This window comes from Thunnus maccoyii, chromosome 12 (assembly GCF_910596095.1).
Source record: "Thunnus maccoyii chromosome 12, fThuMac1.1, whole genome shotgun sequence".
Lineage (NCBI taxonomy): Eukaryota > Metazoa > Chordata > Actinopteri > Scombriformes > Scombridae > Thunnus > Thunnus maccoyii.
Genome location: NC_056544.1, coordinates 13,315,348 through 13,331,201, shown reverse-complemented (window position 1 = coordinate 13,331,201; position 15,854 = coordinate 13,315,348). Strand labels below are relative to the sequence as shown.

At 39.5% G+C, this 15,854-nt stretch overlaps 1 protein-coding gene across 1 annotated transcript in view; it reads right to left on the bottom strand.

Annotated features, from left to right (window-relative positions):
• LOC121909097 (myomegalin-like) overlaps positions 1 to 15,854 on the bottom strand; it is a 44,994-nt gene extending 29,140 nt beyond the window's left edge. Inside the window, exons 1-9 of the mRNA XM_042429500.1 lie at positions 15,697 to 15,854; positions 14,230 to 14,276; positions 14,056 to 14,123; positions 10,008 to 10,118; positions 4,063 to 4,139; positions 2,069 to 2,192; positions 1,818 to 1,975; positions 1,579 to 1,735; positions 1,057 to 1,110 (exon numbers count right to left, since the gene is read on the bottom strand). Coding sequence (XP_042285434.1) covers positions 1,057 to 1,110; positions 1,579 to 1,735; positions 1,818 to 1,975; positions 2,069 to 2,192; positions 4,063 to 4,139; positions 10,008 to 10,118; positions 14,056 to 14,123; positions 14,230 to 14,276; positions 15,697 to 15,746 — 846 coding nt within the window. The 5' untranslated portion in view covers positions 15,747 to 15,854. The remainder of the gene's footprint in view (positions 1 to 1,056; positions 1,111 to 1,578; positions 1,736 to 1,817; positions 1,976 to 2,068; positions 2,193 to 4,062; positions 4,140 to 10,007; positions 10,119 to 14,055; positions 14,124 to 14,229; positions 14,277 to 15,696) is intronic.

The following is a 15,854-nucleotide window of genomic DNA, read 5'->3' as shown; positions in this document are numbered from 1 at the left end:
AACATTGCGCAGATAAGATAAATGTGGGTGAACACACACTGATAAAGGTAACAATGGTTATTAATTTTAATATATAGAACAAACTCATGTCAAAGATTCACACTGAGCAGTGTGAGCAGCTGTCAACGTAATGATGCCTCTCCATTTGTAGTTTCATTACATGTCAGGAGAAATGTGTCCTTGGGGATGTCAGTGCAGCTAAAGCCTGTAAATGTAATGGGACTCTGGCACTTTGTGAGATGAGATCTGTAAGATGGACTGTGCTTTCAGGTTTGATTAGAGTCATGTTCCTCGCCTCTGTTTGTTGACTTTAATGTACTAATTCATCAGCATATCTGTATTATTTGCCATTCAGACTGGAATAAGCCACTGACACTGACTCATGAAACATCCAGGATTAGATTTCACAAAGATGAGGAGAATTTCAGCTCAGTCCTTGGTCATGATACTGTTAACAGTTGGTTCTTTCAGCTTGTAGAAAATATGAGGTACAATTATGTCCCTGTTCTCACTGCAGAATATTTGTATTGATTTTGTTATGTTGATTCTGCACAAAATATTCTGCAGAAACAGACTACATTTTTCCAACATTTTGAATTCTTGCTGTTTTTCTGTGGCAAAATGTGGTAACATAGATACAGTTACTTGGTTCTGTACCACAAACTTTTATTTTACTTAAAAAGAAAATGCACTGGTCACATTGGGAATTTTCCAAACTCTTTTGCTACCAGGCATTTCTGTAAAACATCCAATAATTTACAAAATTATTAAAATATGTCTTGTTTTTTTTTCAATTGGCTCAGTTTTGTCAGATAGCTCCTGTTGAAAATGTGATGCGTCACTTCTCCATAGGGAGGCAGAGTCTGTCTGACAAAGTGCTCTGGACTTCAACAGTGAAAATTGTGATGCTGTTCTGACACTCTGTGGACAACTTTATAACAACATGTAAAGGCTTCAGTTATTCTAAACACTAAACTTAATTTAAAACTTTTAAACACTTGACCACAATTTAGCTATGCTTCAGTCTCTTTACATGAAAAAAAGAGCTCAACATACCTGCATTTCCTGTTCAATGCGCAGCCTCTCTCGACCAAGTTCCTCCTGATAGAACTGCATGAAAAAGAAGACACACCATAAACCTACTGTACGTATGTACAACCTCTAAAACTGAAAAAATAATCAATAATTACACACAATTTAAACATTTATGATTGAGGAAATACACACAGAAATACACATCTCTAGATATGTAAAACTGTGTCATTAATTCTATACTTGGCCACCTGTATACATCTGTGTGTGTGTTTGTTTAAGTAGTGGTGTGTGTACAAATAGCTCATGTGACCTACATGAATAAGTGTTAAAATAAGGCTGAGGAATGTCACATATGTTGCTTCAGGAGCCTCTCTCTAGAATAGAAGTCTGGCCAGAGGAGACATGGTGGTCCAGAGGAATGCAGTATAAATAGCTAAAACCTAATAGTTTGGGCCCCTGTTTGATTGGACTGCAGCTGCAGAGACTCAGTCAAAATTTTTGATATTAAGTGTAATTTAAAGTTGAGATAAAGAGCATTTATACCTCCACATCCTTGTCCTTCTGCAGCAGAGATGAAGACAGCTCATGAACCTGTCCCTCCAGCTCTCCCACCCTCAGTGAGAGAGTCGTTTTCTCTCCGCTCAGCTCTGTGATGAGGGCCTCCTTAGAGCGAAGCTCTTTAGTCAGCTCCTCTATTACCCTGAACACAGACAGATGCATAGTCAGTGACACAGTGAGATGGATTTGGTTAAGTATATGTGATGATTGAGGAGATTTTGCACCTGTCTTTGTTGGCGTTGGACGGAGACAGGAAGCTCGGAGGCCTCTCGTCCTCAGGGATGTCCTCCATGGGGATGTCTAGGGAGAGCAGGGAGGCATGGGAGTGTGATCCAGCTAGCGAGGCCATCCGCTCAGCCTCACTGCGTGCTAACTGGGCCTCCTGAAACACGCAGACACACAGAGGCATTTATGATTTGTAAAGCTGGGACACATGTATGTCAGTGTGAGTCGCTGAGTGCGCAGGTGGACTGACCTCCTGCAGGAGCTGAATCTTGGTCTCAAGAACTTGCTGCATGTGGTCGATTTCCTGCTGTCTCTCCTGACACCGTCTCTGCAGCTCCGCCTCATTGTGATTGGTCAAGCTCTCTGCTGTCGTGCTGTCAAACGGCAAAAGAGGCAAGTCAGAGTTGATCACCAAATCAATCAGGCATCATACTGAATACAGCACAAATCAACTGAGTCTGAGTCACAGAGATATGGTCAGAGGGGTGAGCACTGGGACAGGATGGAGACATTAGTAAATGCCAATAAAGCAATATGATGTCATCACTGTATGCTACAGTGCTCATGGGATACCCAACATCCTCCCACTTATAGCAGAAATTAAAGTGCTGTTCACAAAGTCTGAAAGTGGTGAAAGGCTTGACATTAATACAGCAGTGGAATCAATTTGAGTAATTTTTTCTACTGTAAGTAACCTGGACTTTGGTAATTATTTAGTTCAACCTGCATTATAAATATGAAGGTTTACTTGTAGATGTGTTTGTGGTAAAATGCTTAATTGATACACACTGTAAACGCTGTCAGCATGAATCTAAAATATCCCTCATGCACGTCTTGTTTCTTTGTATTCTCCAACTATCAAATTACGTTTCTCATGATGTAAGTGTTTCTCTCGTTCCTTCGGACCCCCTGACTGTGCAAGCATCTGTCTATATCACTTAGTCAGTCAATGGCGGTATCCCAGAATTCCTGCTCCCAGAATGGCACACCCCACGCCACTCTGTCGCCATGAGTTGCTGTTCTGGACCCTCTCTACATACGTTTTTAACTCTGTCCGCCACATGCAACAGCTCAAATAACTGGGATATTTTGAACCAGTCTGAGTAATGCAAATATCTGAGTCTTGGACAAATGTTCTTTATGTGAAGTGAACAAGACAAGACAAGAACAGCCTATGAAAACAGCCTGAAGTGTCAGCAACAAGTCAGATGGAAGATGATTCAGTAACGTTGGTCTGTCAACAACATAAACAATTAAAAAAATCAAGAAAGGCAGTGAGACTTCAAGTTCAAGACACTGAGATTCAACTGTTGGTTTGGAGTTCTGTGGTTTATAATTTGGCAATTTCTTGTTTGTTAGTATGATTTTTTATTGTTGTTGTATGGATTTTTATGATGTGATGTGTTTGTTTTTTGCCAGCAGCTCTAGTGACTGGCTACAGCAGTCATTGCAGGCAATTGGGTTGATATCCAAACCACAGAATATGCAATAAATCAGACAAGAAGCATCACTGGCAATCGGGAGTAAGCAGAAATACTTTTCCCAACCAGAGCACCAGTTTAATATTTAGGCAAATGATGTGGTAACAACCAGACCTCATAATATGTGAAAGATAGGTTAAAAAGCAGTGTAACTGTTAGTCAGAGGGAGAGAAGCATTAAAATCATACAAGCGTAACTTTCAGAATCATCTCTGCTGACACCGAACAGGGGTTCACATCATATCTATATATTGTAACAATATTGTAGGATAGAGAGAGTGACAACAACAACTAAAATAGAGACCAGTAATGAGAGCCAATTTACCAGAGCACCACATGTTGGCCGATAAGGAACCATTCCAACATAAAGGTCAAAAAACATGACCTTTAAGAAGCATCTCCGTCAATTTGAGCAACAGCAAGATTCTCTCTCGTGTGTGAGTCATACAGAGTAGTAACTGTAATGTCACCATGCAAAAAACCCAGAAAAAGCTCCACCCTTCTCTACATCACCCCTGCAATCTACTAGACCCCCTGCAGCAGCTTCAATCTCCATCCTGGGACAGGAAAAGCCTCGCAGGAAGAGAAGGACATCTGTCTCAAGCAATCAACAATGTCAAAAACACAAATAACTTCCTTTAAATCCCATTAATGGCTTTTTCCTCTTTTATACCGGACATAACCTCTTTCAGATCACCTCAGACAACTAACAGAAACAGAACAGACAAGGAATGACAATAATAAATGATTATATGTGGACTTACAGGGCTTTGTCCAGAAGCTGCTGTTTCTCCTGGAGCTCCTGCTTCAAGCTCTCTACTTCCACCTTCAGCTCGATGTTCTGCAACAGATAGAAGCAGTAAAGTGAATCAGTCAATGCATTAATCAACCATCACATATCATTGTTACACATCAGCATTCCCACATCAACATTTCCGCAACAGATAAATGACCATTCGTAACTATGCATCAGTGACAGTGGATAGTGGCGACTTGCAGCTGTGAATTAATGTGATAATTTGATCATATGCTGTTAAAGTCATTGAAGAGCTACAGCTTAATATTGCAACTTTGGTATAACAGGTACATTTTGAAATGGAGTTTCTGAACTCTGCAAGTTCAGCAATTTGTACGATTTTCCAAACAAACATCAAAACATAAATATATTTGTGACATTATCATACCTGCTACACAATGCAGACTTTCTAAAAAAACGTTGTCTATAGCATTTATTTTCTCAAGACAAACACTATGTAATATGCCATTTAGCTTTCATGGGGTCTTTTATATGAAAAATCATAATGGCAATTTCAATATTTGTAAATGACCAACTAGTAATTACATATGAGGCTGTAACAGTAAAATTGAAAAGGATGAGATATATCGTTGACAAGTATCTTAACTAACATAAAATATATGAATATTAAAGCTGCTACACATCCATGGCTCATCCTCACACAGGTGTTTTCTTATTTGGCTAATTAGACCTCTTCTCAGTAAGTTATTAAGTTTGTGACCTTTTAAATGATGTTAAGTTTTACTATGATAATTAAACAAAGCCCTACTGAAAAATTAAAAAAGGGATACCTTCACTTAATTAAAAAAAGTCTTAATCACTGATCACCCCTGCAAACATAAGCATACAGTTTAATAGCAAATATGTTTTGCTATTAATCATACCGTACATATAAAAATATCACATAATTTTGTGTTTTGTGTAGTGTCAATATATCTCTGCACACTTGAGGTTCAATTAAATAATCTATATTAAAAATACAAAATATTCCCAATTTAAAGCTTCTTAGCATCTTGAGATGTTTGTATCATTGTACTTTCTTTGCTTGTATCATTACTGAATCTCCTTCATCTCTCTCTCAAATCGTCCACACACACGTTTGTCTTCTTCTTTGCTCAGTTACCTTAGTTATTATCACTCCATCACTCTCTAATCTCTCCATCCCTGTTTTGTGAATCAGCGCTGGTAGGTGTTGTGTATCATCAGTACAGAGCATCTGACTGTGCTGTCATGGCTGGTATATTTAGAGCAGGAGAATTCGGGGAAGCTCAGATACTTATCACTGGGGCCAAAGGCTAAACTCCACAGTTTGTTTACCTGCTGTGGTCCACAGGGAACTTTTTAGGGCCAATCAGGGCTCTTACATCGGGCCAGGGGACAGAGGATTTAACAGTAGGAATGATGGGACTCGTTCTTTCCATTCTGACCTCAGACAGGAGGGAGAGGACAGTTTATCTGTCTGTCTGTCTGCTGGGCTCGGATCAGATAACTGCTCTCACTGGTCTTATCAGCTTTATCACTGCTGCTAGGCTCAGGTTCATTTAAACAGATTGTCCACATCTTGGTTAGCTGCCTCTACTTCCCTTTTTCTGGCTTTGTGTCTTCTTTCATCTTCCTCTCTCTCTCTTTTATAAATGTCTTAGTGCCTCTTTGTGCAAATGCAAGTCTGCTGACCTTCTCCTGTCCCGGCAGCCAATGCCAGAGAGTTTTATGTCCTCAGTGCTCACAAAGAGCCAGTCTACGCATGCAGCAAGTAGCACGAACAGCCTGAAACCCACACCATCATTATACACGTACTGCACGAAGGCACCATGAGTGCTACTCACACCCATATTGCTGAACAACACAAGTTCATACATACTCACACCAGATCATTGCAGACAGTGACAAATATGGACGAAGCTGCAGTCAGCAAGTATAGTAGTGATATAATGAATTTAGTTAATAATAACAATAATTATTCTCATTATCAATTAATCTGTCAAATATTTTTTCAATTAAGCGCTTAATCCTTCTGTAAGTAGAAATTAATGGATAAAATTGCCCCAAAAAAGTCCAACATGATATCTTCAAATTGTTTTGTCCAAACAACAGTCCAAACCAAAAATTATTCACCAGCAAATTATGTTTTGATTAATATGTGACCTGAACAAGTTGTTTGTTAATCAACTAATTAACATATTTTTCAGCACTATGACCGAAAATGATTTGATGTTTCGTTATCAAGGTATGTGCAACCTTCAGAAAGGCAAATTGTTATTATTCGGTCACATTGTCACTGCTTATGAAACTGATTTTGAGTTTAACAGGAAGCAGGAAAGATATACACATTTTATTTTATTATGTGTAGTGCAAAAATGTCATTACGTGGTCAAAAAATCAGGGATGTTTCTTGAATTTTGACACTTTATTCTCAAAATGTATATAATCTGCTCAGTCTTCATAAATAATGCAGCAGCATCTAGAACTTTTAACATATGACCAAACATACGCTCTGCATAGCTAATGAAAGAAAATGACTCAACTAGATATTCTGACAATGAATAATGTAACACACAACTAAGAGGAACACGTATCCCTGTGTGTGCCAACAACTCAGTTTACAGTAAGAGAGACCATCTTGAAAACAGCTCTATATATAGACACCCATCACAGTGCACCTGCTATTTTGGCCCCTCCTGGCCCGTCGGCCCTCAGCAACAGATCCCCTAATAACCAGGCGGCGCAGTAGAGGGGAGATCGCTGCACAACACTGACAGGACTGTCACGCACAAACCAAACAAACCTGCAATATTCAACCTGCTGACAGATATTATCATCTACACTCAATCTATTGATTCAGCACATCCTGCTCCATTTCTGATCCATTTACATGAACTGATCATGAACTTATGTACATGAATAAAATCAGTGAAATAGGCTACTTTTGGCACAAGATGCTAAAGATTGTGCGTGTTTGCTGACATTATTCTAAATCATTTCTAAATCATTCAATTACATGCTTTAAAAGAGTAAATCAATATAACAAATCATGGTGAAGAGAAACACACACACACACACGTGTACTGACGCGTGTCTCCTGTCATATGGACACTCATACGAATACATGTGATAAATAAATCAGTGTACTAAAGCTGGCTCTATAAATAGAGTCTCTCAAGCTCTCAGAGAGATCACTATGTGCCCAACACACCTAGTCTATTACACTGAAATGTGCAGAGGGAGGACATGAACACTGACACTGTCATGATGCTGAGCCAACAGAGCAACGAGCGACTGATCAGATAACATCTACGGAACAAAGATTTAGTCTCCAATAAAAAAGTGATCAGACTGATTAACCTTTAGCCACACAGAGCGAGAGATTGTAAAGAGCGCTAGGATTAAAATCTAGTTGGATGTCTGTATGACATGAGATCAGTTTACTCAATCACTGCTGGTATGCTGTAATTGTGGAGGAGATGTGGCAGGATGCTCAGGTCTTGTTCAGTGGGATCAAACAGACTTTTAGAGTAATTTTAAAATATCAAAGAGGTGCTGATGAGCAGAAGGGATTTGGAGTGAAGGGAGGAAGAAAGAGGCGACTTTTAAACTTTGGCTGACTTGTGCAAACGGACAACAGCTGAGCTGGGTCACCTTATAGGTGCAAACACACACACACGCATGCACGCACGCACACGCGCGCACGCACACACTCACACACACACACACACACACACACACACACACACACACACACAAACACACACACACACACACACACACACACACAAACACACACACAGGGACACATAAAGTATACACACGGCTGCAAAAGCCTGCAGATATAAACACATGCATAAAACGGCATTTGCATACAACTACTCTAGTTTTAGAGGTGCAACAAATTATTATTTTCATTACCAGTTTTTTTCTATCACATAAGTCTTTGATTAATCTATTAATTGTTTGATCTAGAAAATGACAAAAAAGAGTTTTTTTTTAACCCTGAAGAATTCATTTAAAATGTTGAAAAACATCAAATCCTCTCAATCATGAAGTTGGAAAGAGAGAACTTTTGTCAAAACTTAAACAACTTGATGAATGACTTAAACACACATACTACTAATTAAACTAAACTAGTGTGATACAATAAATTTGTTTTGATATCAATTTAATACTTTTTTCCAATGACTTAATTTGAGAAACATAAATATTTTTTCTTCATAAATGTGGCATTCATGTGGTGTCAGAATAATCAGAAAAATTTGTGCCTGACTGGGAAAATACACAAGTGTTCCCTCAACAAAAACATGGCAGACGACAGTAAATGCTTGGTTGATGGCATGAAACTTTTTACTAATTCACTTATTGCATATGAATTTCTTGTTCATATGTAATTTGTATTATGGTATTATGTTGTAAGCATTAGTTGCTGTCTACATAGAGTGACTTAGATTAATTAGAAAAGTTATTTATTAGCATTAACCTTGAAAACAAGTCAGGCAAAGCAATATTATAGTGGCTTTAGGGAATGTACTGGTGCAGCAACAAGTCTGGGACAAAATACAACACATCTTCTTTGAAGCATCCATGTTGTTTCCACATTATGACTTAAAAGCTCATGAACACACCGAAGTTGGAAGACCAACTGCCCAACAGGGGAAATGGGACCATCAGAGGAGCACATGAATACAGTATAACTTTACAAAAGAAGCAAGAAGAAGAAAATTTCAATCTTTTTTTATTTAGTTGAGAGGATCAATAACCGCTCTCATATCCTATCTCATGTCTGTTAACTATGAATCTGTCCAAAGGTAAAAAAAAAAAAACCATCTGCTGGACTACTTCATAGTTGGGAACAGCGACTTCTTAGCCAAGAAAAAGTCACACATAACCCCCCTGTAAAACTGCGATTTATTGTTTTTATACTTCCTTTTTTGTATGAAATAAAACCAATGAGATATAACATGTTAATTGGTGAGCTTTAGAGGTGCTGGTTTGTTTTTTGTTAAACTTTTGAACAAGCTGTTTCTAGTCTTTGCGCTAAGCTAAACTTGCTAACTGATTGCTGGCTGTGGCGTTATATTTAACAAACAGATATTAGATTGATATTGATCTTTTCTCCCCTAACGCTCAGCAAGAAAATGAATAAGTCTATTTCCCAAAATGTCAAACTATTCCTTTAAGTAAATATGATCACCAATCTGACTAGCATTAGATGTCAACTCTCTATATTTTCGGTACTTGGTTCTATAGACACATTTTGGTCTGTGCCCAATCAATCTTGACGTTCAATCACACTGTATCATAAGTTGATAGACTTCATTTGATTTCTTATTAAAAGCATATTGCTCCAATTCTATCATAGGTTTATATTTTAGGAATTGCAGTATAATTGAGTTCAGTTTCTCTGTGCTGTGGAGTGAGACTAAATATTTATACTAACCTAAGGGCAGAAAACCTCCACAAATCCCTGTGTACACATAATGAACAGACTAACCACAGGTCCTATTAGACAGTTTACAGCCACATACGCAGAAACCTCATGAAATAAAAGTTCCTGAGCACACAGTTAGTTCATGTGTAGCCCTTCACATTGCAGCCATCTCTGAAAACAAGCACTTGATATAACAAACATGACAGGTCACATCACCTCATCTTGATCAGTGTAACAGCTGGGTTAACAAACAGTGGAGATAGCTGAGTAAAGCTACTGTAAATATAATCACCTGTTATCATCACTCTTTTGGTTACCCTCTCAACACCAACTCCCTCAACAAAGCAAAATCAATGAGGTTTGATCTTTTTTTGTTCATGCATCAATCCTTGAGAACTGAAGTGCACTGCACACCAGTGACCCATTCATCATCCCACTCATCACCAGTCAAACAGATTCCCATTAACTTCCTAGTGCTTGATGAGACTACTCACCGTGCGGTAGACATCTTCGCTGCTCTCCTCGTACTTCTGCTGTATCCTCTCCTCCAGGAAGTAGATGCGGAGCTTGAGGCTGAAGTTCTCCTTCTTCAGGTCATTCAGGTGCTGTGACAAAGTACGGTAACCGTTAGACATGACCGTCAAAGAGCACCAACACTGTGTGACATGTCCGTTATAGGTCAGAAAATAAAAGTCCTCTTCGACTTCTCCGTATCATGGGGGAGTATGGAGTCCATTTTAAAGGACAGCCACCGCCAAGGCACGTCCCTCCATCAGAGTCTGGTAACCGTTAGACATGCTACCTCCTTATCGAAAAGCGCATAATATGGCACCTGAAAAGGCCAAGTTATTTACAAAATGCCCCCCTAGCCTCTAACAGGCCATGGGCACACTATCTACAAAACCACACACACTAAAACTAACACATTTACACACACACACACACAGGGTAAAGGGGCTTTAATAGTGCAGAGGGCTACTCTGCAGCCCGAGCGGTCAGCGATGCAGCCATGTCAGCTCCATGGTGTGTTCTGGGCTTCTAGGGGACGGGACAGGAGCTTATTTTACTGGAGGAGACATCCCTGGAATCCCAGACTGCCAGGGGGGAGGGATGGAGGGAGGAAGGGGGAGGTAAGAGGCTCAGGGCTCACAGGCACTTGTGATATGAAGGGAAATCTCACCACACTGCAAAAAACAGGGCCGAAGGGAACAAACCGGAGGCATGGACAGAGGGGAGGAGGGTAAATGTGTGACCTTTTCTTGACTTTCTTGACTTCCTCTCATATTCATTGGAACTTGATTTCATTTGTCTAGTTTAGCTGTGTGGTCTCTATGCCCATTCCCCTTTTAATATAATTCAAGTGTGGAGTCCTCATTGAGAGAACAGCTGAAACTGTGTCCACACAAGCCTCCAGCTTATATAATCACATCATTGACTCATCTTCATCTAGTCTCTGCTAAATTAAGGACATTACAATCTCACTAATATGCACACAAATCCATTTTTTTCATAATAAATCACTTTGCAGGCTGATAACTGTATATTCAACAACATCTTGAAGGCAGGTTTCATTGACACAATACAATTATTCCACACGTTGGGATTTTTCACCTTCTTACCTGACCTAGACTGCTTCAAAGTACTTTCTTTAAACTAATTAGAGCTTGTTCACATGCCAAATGATATTCAGGTGGTCTTATCTCTACTGAAAATAATAATGCATGCCTGGCTCAGAGTAGTGACAGTACCATTAGATAAATAAAGGGATTAAAAGACAAACTCGAGTTTGAGAGGTAAAAGAGCTCAGTCTGACATAAAACATATATATTAATTAATATTTTTTATATAAATGTTGATTCAAATGACAACGTTTAATATGAAAGGGGTCACTTGTCATTGTGACGACACAAAAGAGAATTAGCTGTTACCAACTTGGCAGCTTTGCAGAGCTTTTTTGCTGCTTTTAACTCATTGTTTTGGTAACTTAGTATGTTAGGAAATTTTGATTCAATCTCATCAGTCTTATTAAAAATTTATATTATATATTAATATCCTGACCAACAGTCCACAACCCAAAGATATTAAGTTTACTATCATAGAGGACCAAAGAAACCAGAAAATATTCACATTTAAGAAGCTGGAACTGGCAAATTTTAGTAATTTTCTGCAAATCGCCTAATCATTGCAGCTTTAATTACAATTTCTTTTTTTAACTTTTGTTACAAGCATAATGTTACTGAAGGGGATGAGTCAATATCATCTGACATTTGAAAGGGAACACAGCTACACATTCCCAGCCTGAAACTACCATTACATCTATAATAGTTATAAAGTTAAGTTTAAAGTCTGAGACTATAGCCTGACAAATGTTAACATGGGAAAATGAAGGCGTTGCTGCTGATGGGAGCTTGACAGACAGGTGAGTTGGAAGTTGGATGAAATAGGAGACCTGGAAGCTCTGAGCCCACAGTGCTATTAATAGGGTGGTGTCCTGAATCTCACAGAGCAGTGAATCCCTGAATGTCCCTCAGAGAGATGAGTAAACAGAAACAAGTGAAAAGAAAAAGGAGGGAAAAGCAGCTCTTTAAAGTGTGAAGCTGTTTTGTCTTTTTGATCTCATATAAGCAACAACCAAGTGCAAAGAGCTCCTACGATGACGTGACTGAGACATGTTAGTAACACATGCAGTTACGTCACTATTACTTCCTCCTCTTGATGGCTTCAGTGAGTGTGCCCATTAAAGTGTCACATTACGTGCTGTTACTAAATAATTCAGAGCGAAGATAGGCTAGGCGCCAAGCTGGGTCACCACATAACATTAGGGATGACATCATGTACACAGTGTGTGTTTTTAAACAACCCCACACTCGACACAGCCACGCCCTCGCTCATGTTTTTAACTCTTGATCAAAGACAAATAAATAGGAGAGTGAATATGTGTAAATATGTGTGTGCGAGAGTATTTTCGTGTGTTGGAATGTGTTTGTGTCGGGTGTAAAAGTGACACATCCAAGAGTCAGCAGCCATGAAAGTGACTCCGGCTTTGAGTCGGGTCCCACCTCTCAGAAAGTGACTCCAGCTTTCGTGACTAACTGGTGACACCTCCTGTTTTATCAGGGCTCAGCAGCAACTCCAGGATAACATTAAAGGACCATCGCTGGTGGTGGTGAGTTTTCAGTGACAGTTTTAGAGCTTAACTTGTGTGTTATTCTGATCACATGTGTCTGAAATACTAATTGTATTGGAGAGGAGCAGTGAGGTGTGTTTTGAAAGAGAGTGTTGGACTCAGTCTGAGTCATTTTACAAAGATCAGAAGCTGCAGACGCTACTTTTCGGTACACTGCACAATTCAACATATGGACAATATGCATCCAAAAGAGACACAAACAGACGAAGGTGTCAAGGAATGGTGGTAGGCTGTAGCAAAAAGTAAAAATCAGACAGTAAAGTTCAATGTTTCTTAAAATAAGTTCAACTTAATAGATTGCTTTTTGTGCTGTGTGTACTTGAAGCCACATATGCAACAAAGTGAGAAATAGGAACTAAATATTAAGAGTAAATCCCCTTCCCACCCTCTGCACCCGTACTTTGAGCTTTTACCCTCAAGGAGGCGCTGTAGACAAGCAAGAGCCACCAAAAATGTGTACAGCAACTCTTTCTTAGGATGCTGAATGCCTAGCCTTCCCTCAATACCCCGAATTTCATGAAAATTGAACTGTTTTTTACTGTATTTTTGCATTTTAACTATTTTTTATGTATTTATGTAATTCAAATGATGCTGTTTGTTGATGCAGTGTGTTGTATTGTCAATTGTCCTTTTTAATGTTGTGTTTGACAAAACTAAGTGTGGACAATAAAGTTCTTTCCTTCCTTCCAATTGATCGGTGAGTTTGATCTGTTTCATGTTTTTTATAATTCTACTCTTACGATCTTACATATATTTCAATCTAAACTTAACCAGAGGTGCATCAGAAACAAAGTTCCTGCAGCTTATTGGGAGCCAGTGCTTATCATATACATGTCATATAAGGGTTTTAATTTGGCTCACTACAGCACCCAGCTGCCAAACATTAAAAGGAATGTTTAATATAGTCTCTTGTAAATGTGACTGGTCAAATGCTCAATAACAGTGCAGCAGAGACTGATGAGAAACTATAAAGTGGGCCATGCTGTAGCCAGAGGGAGGCTTTAACCATCAAGAGGTTTCAGGGTGTTTTCCATCCGATATCCTCAGCTGCAGGTGTTCTCCTTTTCTGTGCAGTATTTTTAAAACATGTCTCCCGGATGGTTTGGTTATGATCTTGGATTTCTAGATATGATCCAACATTCTGTGATCTGATCCTATACAGAGAAAACTGTATCAAAGGCAAACTATATCAGCTAATTTCATCTTGTAGTGAGATGTGGAGCCACAAGATGGCACTGTAGCGCATGTTTTCAATGGGCACATGACATTATTCACATACAGTATTATTCATCATACTTAAGGAAAAAGGTAGAATCACACACATCAACTCAATAATTCCGAGTAAAGGCTCTCACCTGTTCAAACTGCTTGAGTGTGAGAATCTGAAGAGGGGGAGAGTTGTCTGTTTCATCATGACACAAATCTAAACAGGAGAAAAAGAAAAGAGAGGATGAAAAAAATCATACAAGCAGTTTATGTTTCATATAAGCTTAATTCTTTTTTTTTTTTTTTTTTTAAATGAGACATACCTGTCATGTGACCTGTGATCTTGGATGAAGTCTCCTCTTCCACAGCTCTGTTGATAGAAACAGAAAAAAACCCACAATCAGCACACACGAACAGCCCACAAAAGAGAGAGCGAGAAACAAACAAGAACCTATGGAGGTGTGAATATCACACAGAATATGCAGATAACAGTGTTTCTTTGTAATCTTGTAAAAGCAGAAAGCTCTTCTGCAAATTGAAAAGCCTCTAAAATCTTTTTCACCACAGCATGATCCCATTTGCACCTCTGTAGGGACTTGGGGGTCATCAGGGAGGTTTGAGGGAGTCCCAGCAGGGGAGAGAGAGAGAGAGAATGGGAGGAATTTCCTACCCCCAACTATGAGCAACCAAACAGGGGGTATTTAGATAACAGATGCAATAAAACTACAATAAAATACTGTCTAACACCGGCCCACTATTTCGCCTACTGCAACCACTACGCATGTACAGGGCTACATACTGCCCACCAGTGCTCCCCATTCCAGTCTCTGCATGGTAAATTCCTCTAACAGCTGCAGGGACAGAAAATGTAAAGACAGTTGCTGCATGCCAGGGGTTTAAAAGTTCACCAGGTGGGTAAATAGTCCACATTGCTGCAGTATTGTGGTAATAATCACATTTCACCAGTACTGTTTTCTTATCCACTGTGCAATAATAAGCAAGATGGTCCATTTATGATTACAGTTGCCTATGTGGGAGTGATTCTGTGATGCAATAACCTACAATACATATGACACACTGCATGGAGAGTTTGAATCGTGAGGGATTGATACTGTATCAGTAAATAGCCATACAAGTACTGTTAGTGTATTACTTTAAAAACTACGTGTAATGGGTGCCTTTAATTCGTGTCAGCACCTGAGTGTATGGAGGAATTCAATCCTACTCATCACTTCTAGGTCTGATAGGCTATATTAAGTGTCTCTAAGCGCAAAACTGCTCATTTTGGTCCTTTAAATCGACTATTTGCTACTGCATCGCAATTTATGTAGCCTACGTTTGTCCAAAGTAGGCCAAATGTAGCCATATGGAGCGCATCCTCGTTCAATATTCAAATCAGTGTTATAAAGGTATTTGGGGGAAAAAATCCAGAAATCCAGTGCAAAGGCAGTTTCAAAGTCACAATGTGTTACGCCAGTGGCCTCAATAGCTTCATCCACCGGACCATAATGCATGCAGATGGCTACTGTATGTGACACAGCCACGTATTGTGTGGAAGAAAAGGCCTTTATGCTCGCAGGATGGTCGGCTATTTTGTGACAAAGAGAATAACCTACACATGGCTGAAAATATCTGCACTGTAACCGAAAGACATGCCCTAATTATCCTCACGGTTAATACGGCCGGGGTCGTGTTTTGTTTTAATGCCCGGTGTGCGCTGCGGTGTCCCCTCACACACAAACACACACATATACATACACACACACACAATCCGCTAAATGCCGCCTCACCTCTCTGACTCTCCCCAGATTTGCTCTGGCGACGATGAGCTCCAATCCATATAGGCTTTTCCGTCAGTCAACGGGCATCCATGCCGGTAAGCTGCTGCCGTCAAATCACCCGTCCATTATTCATTTGCAGAGATATAACAACCGCACAGAAACATGTC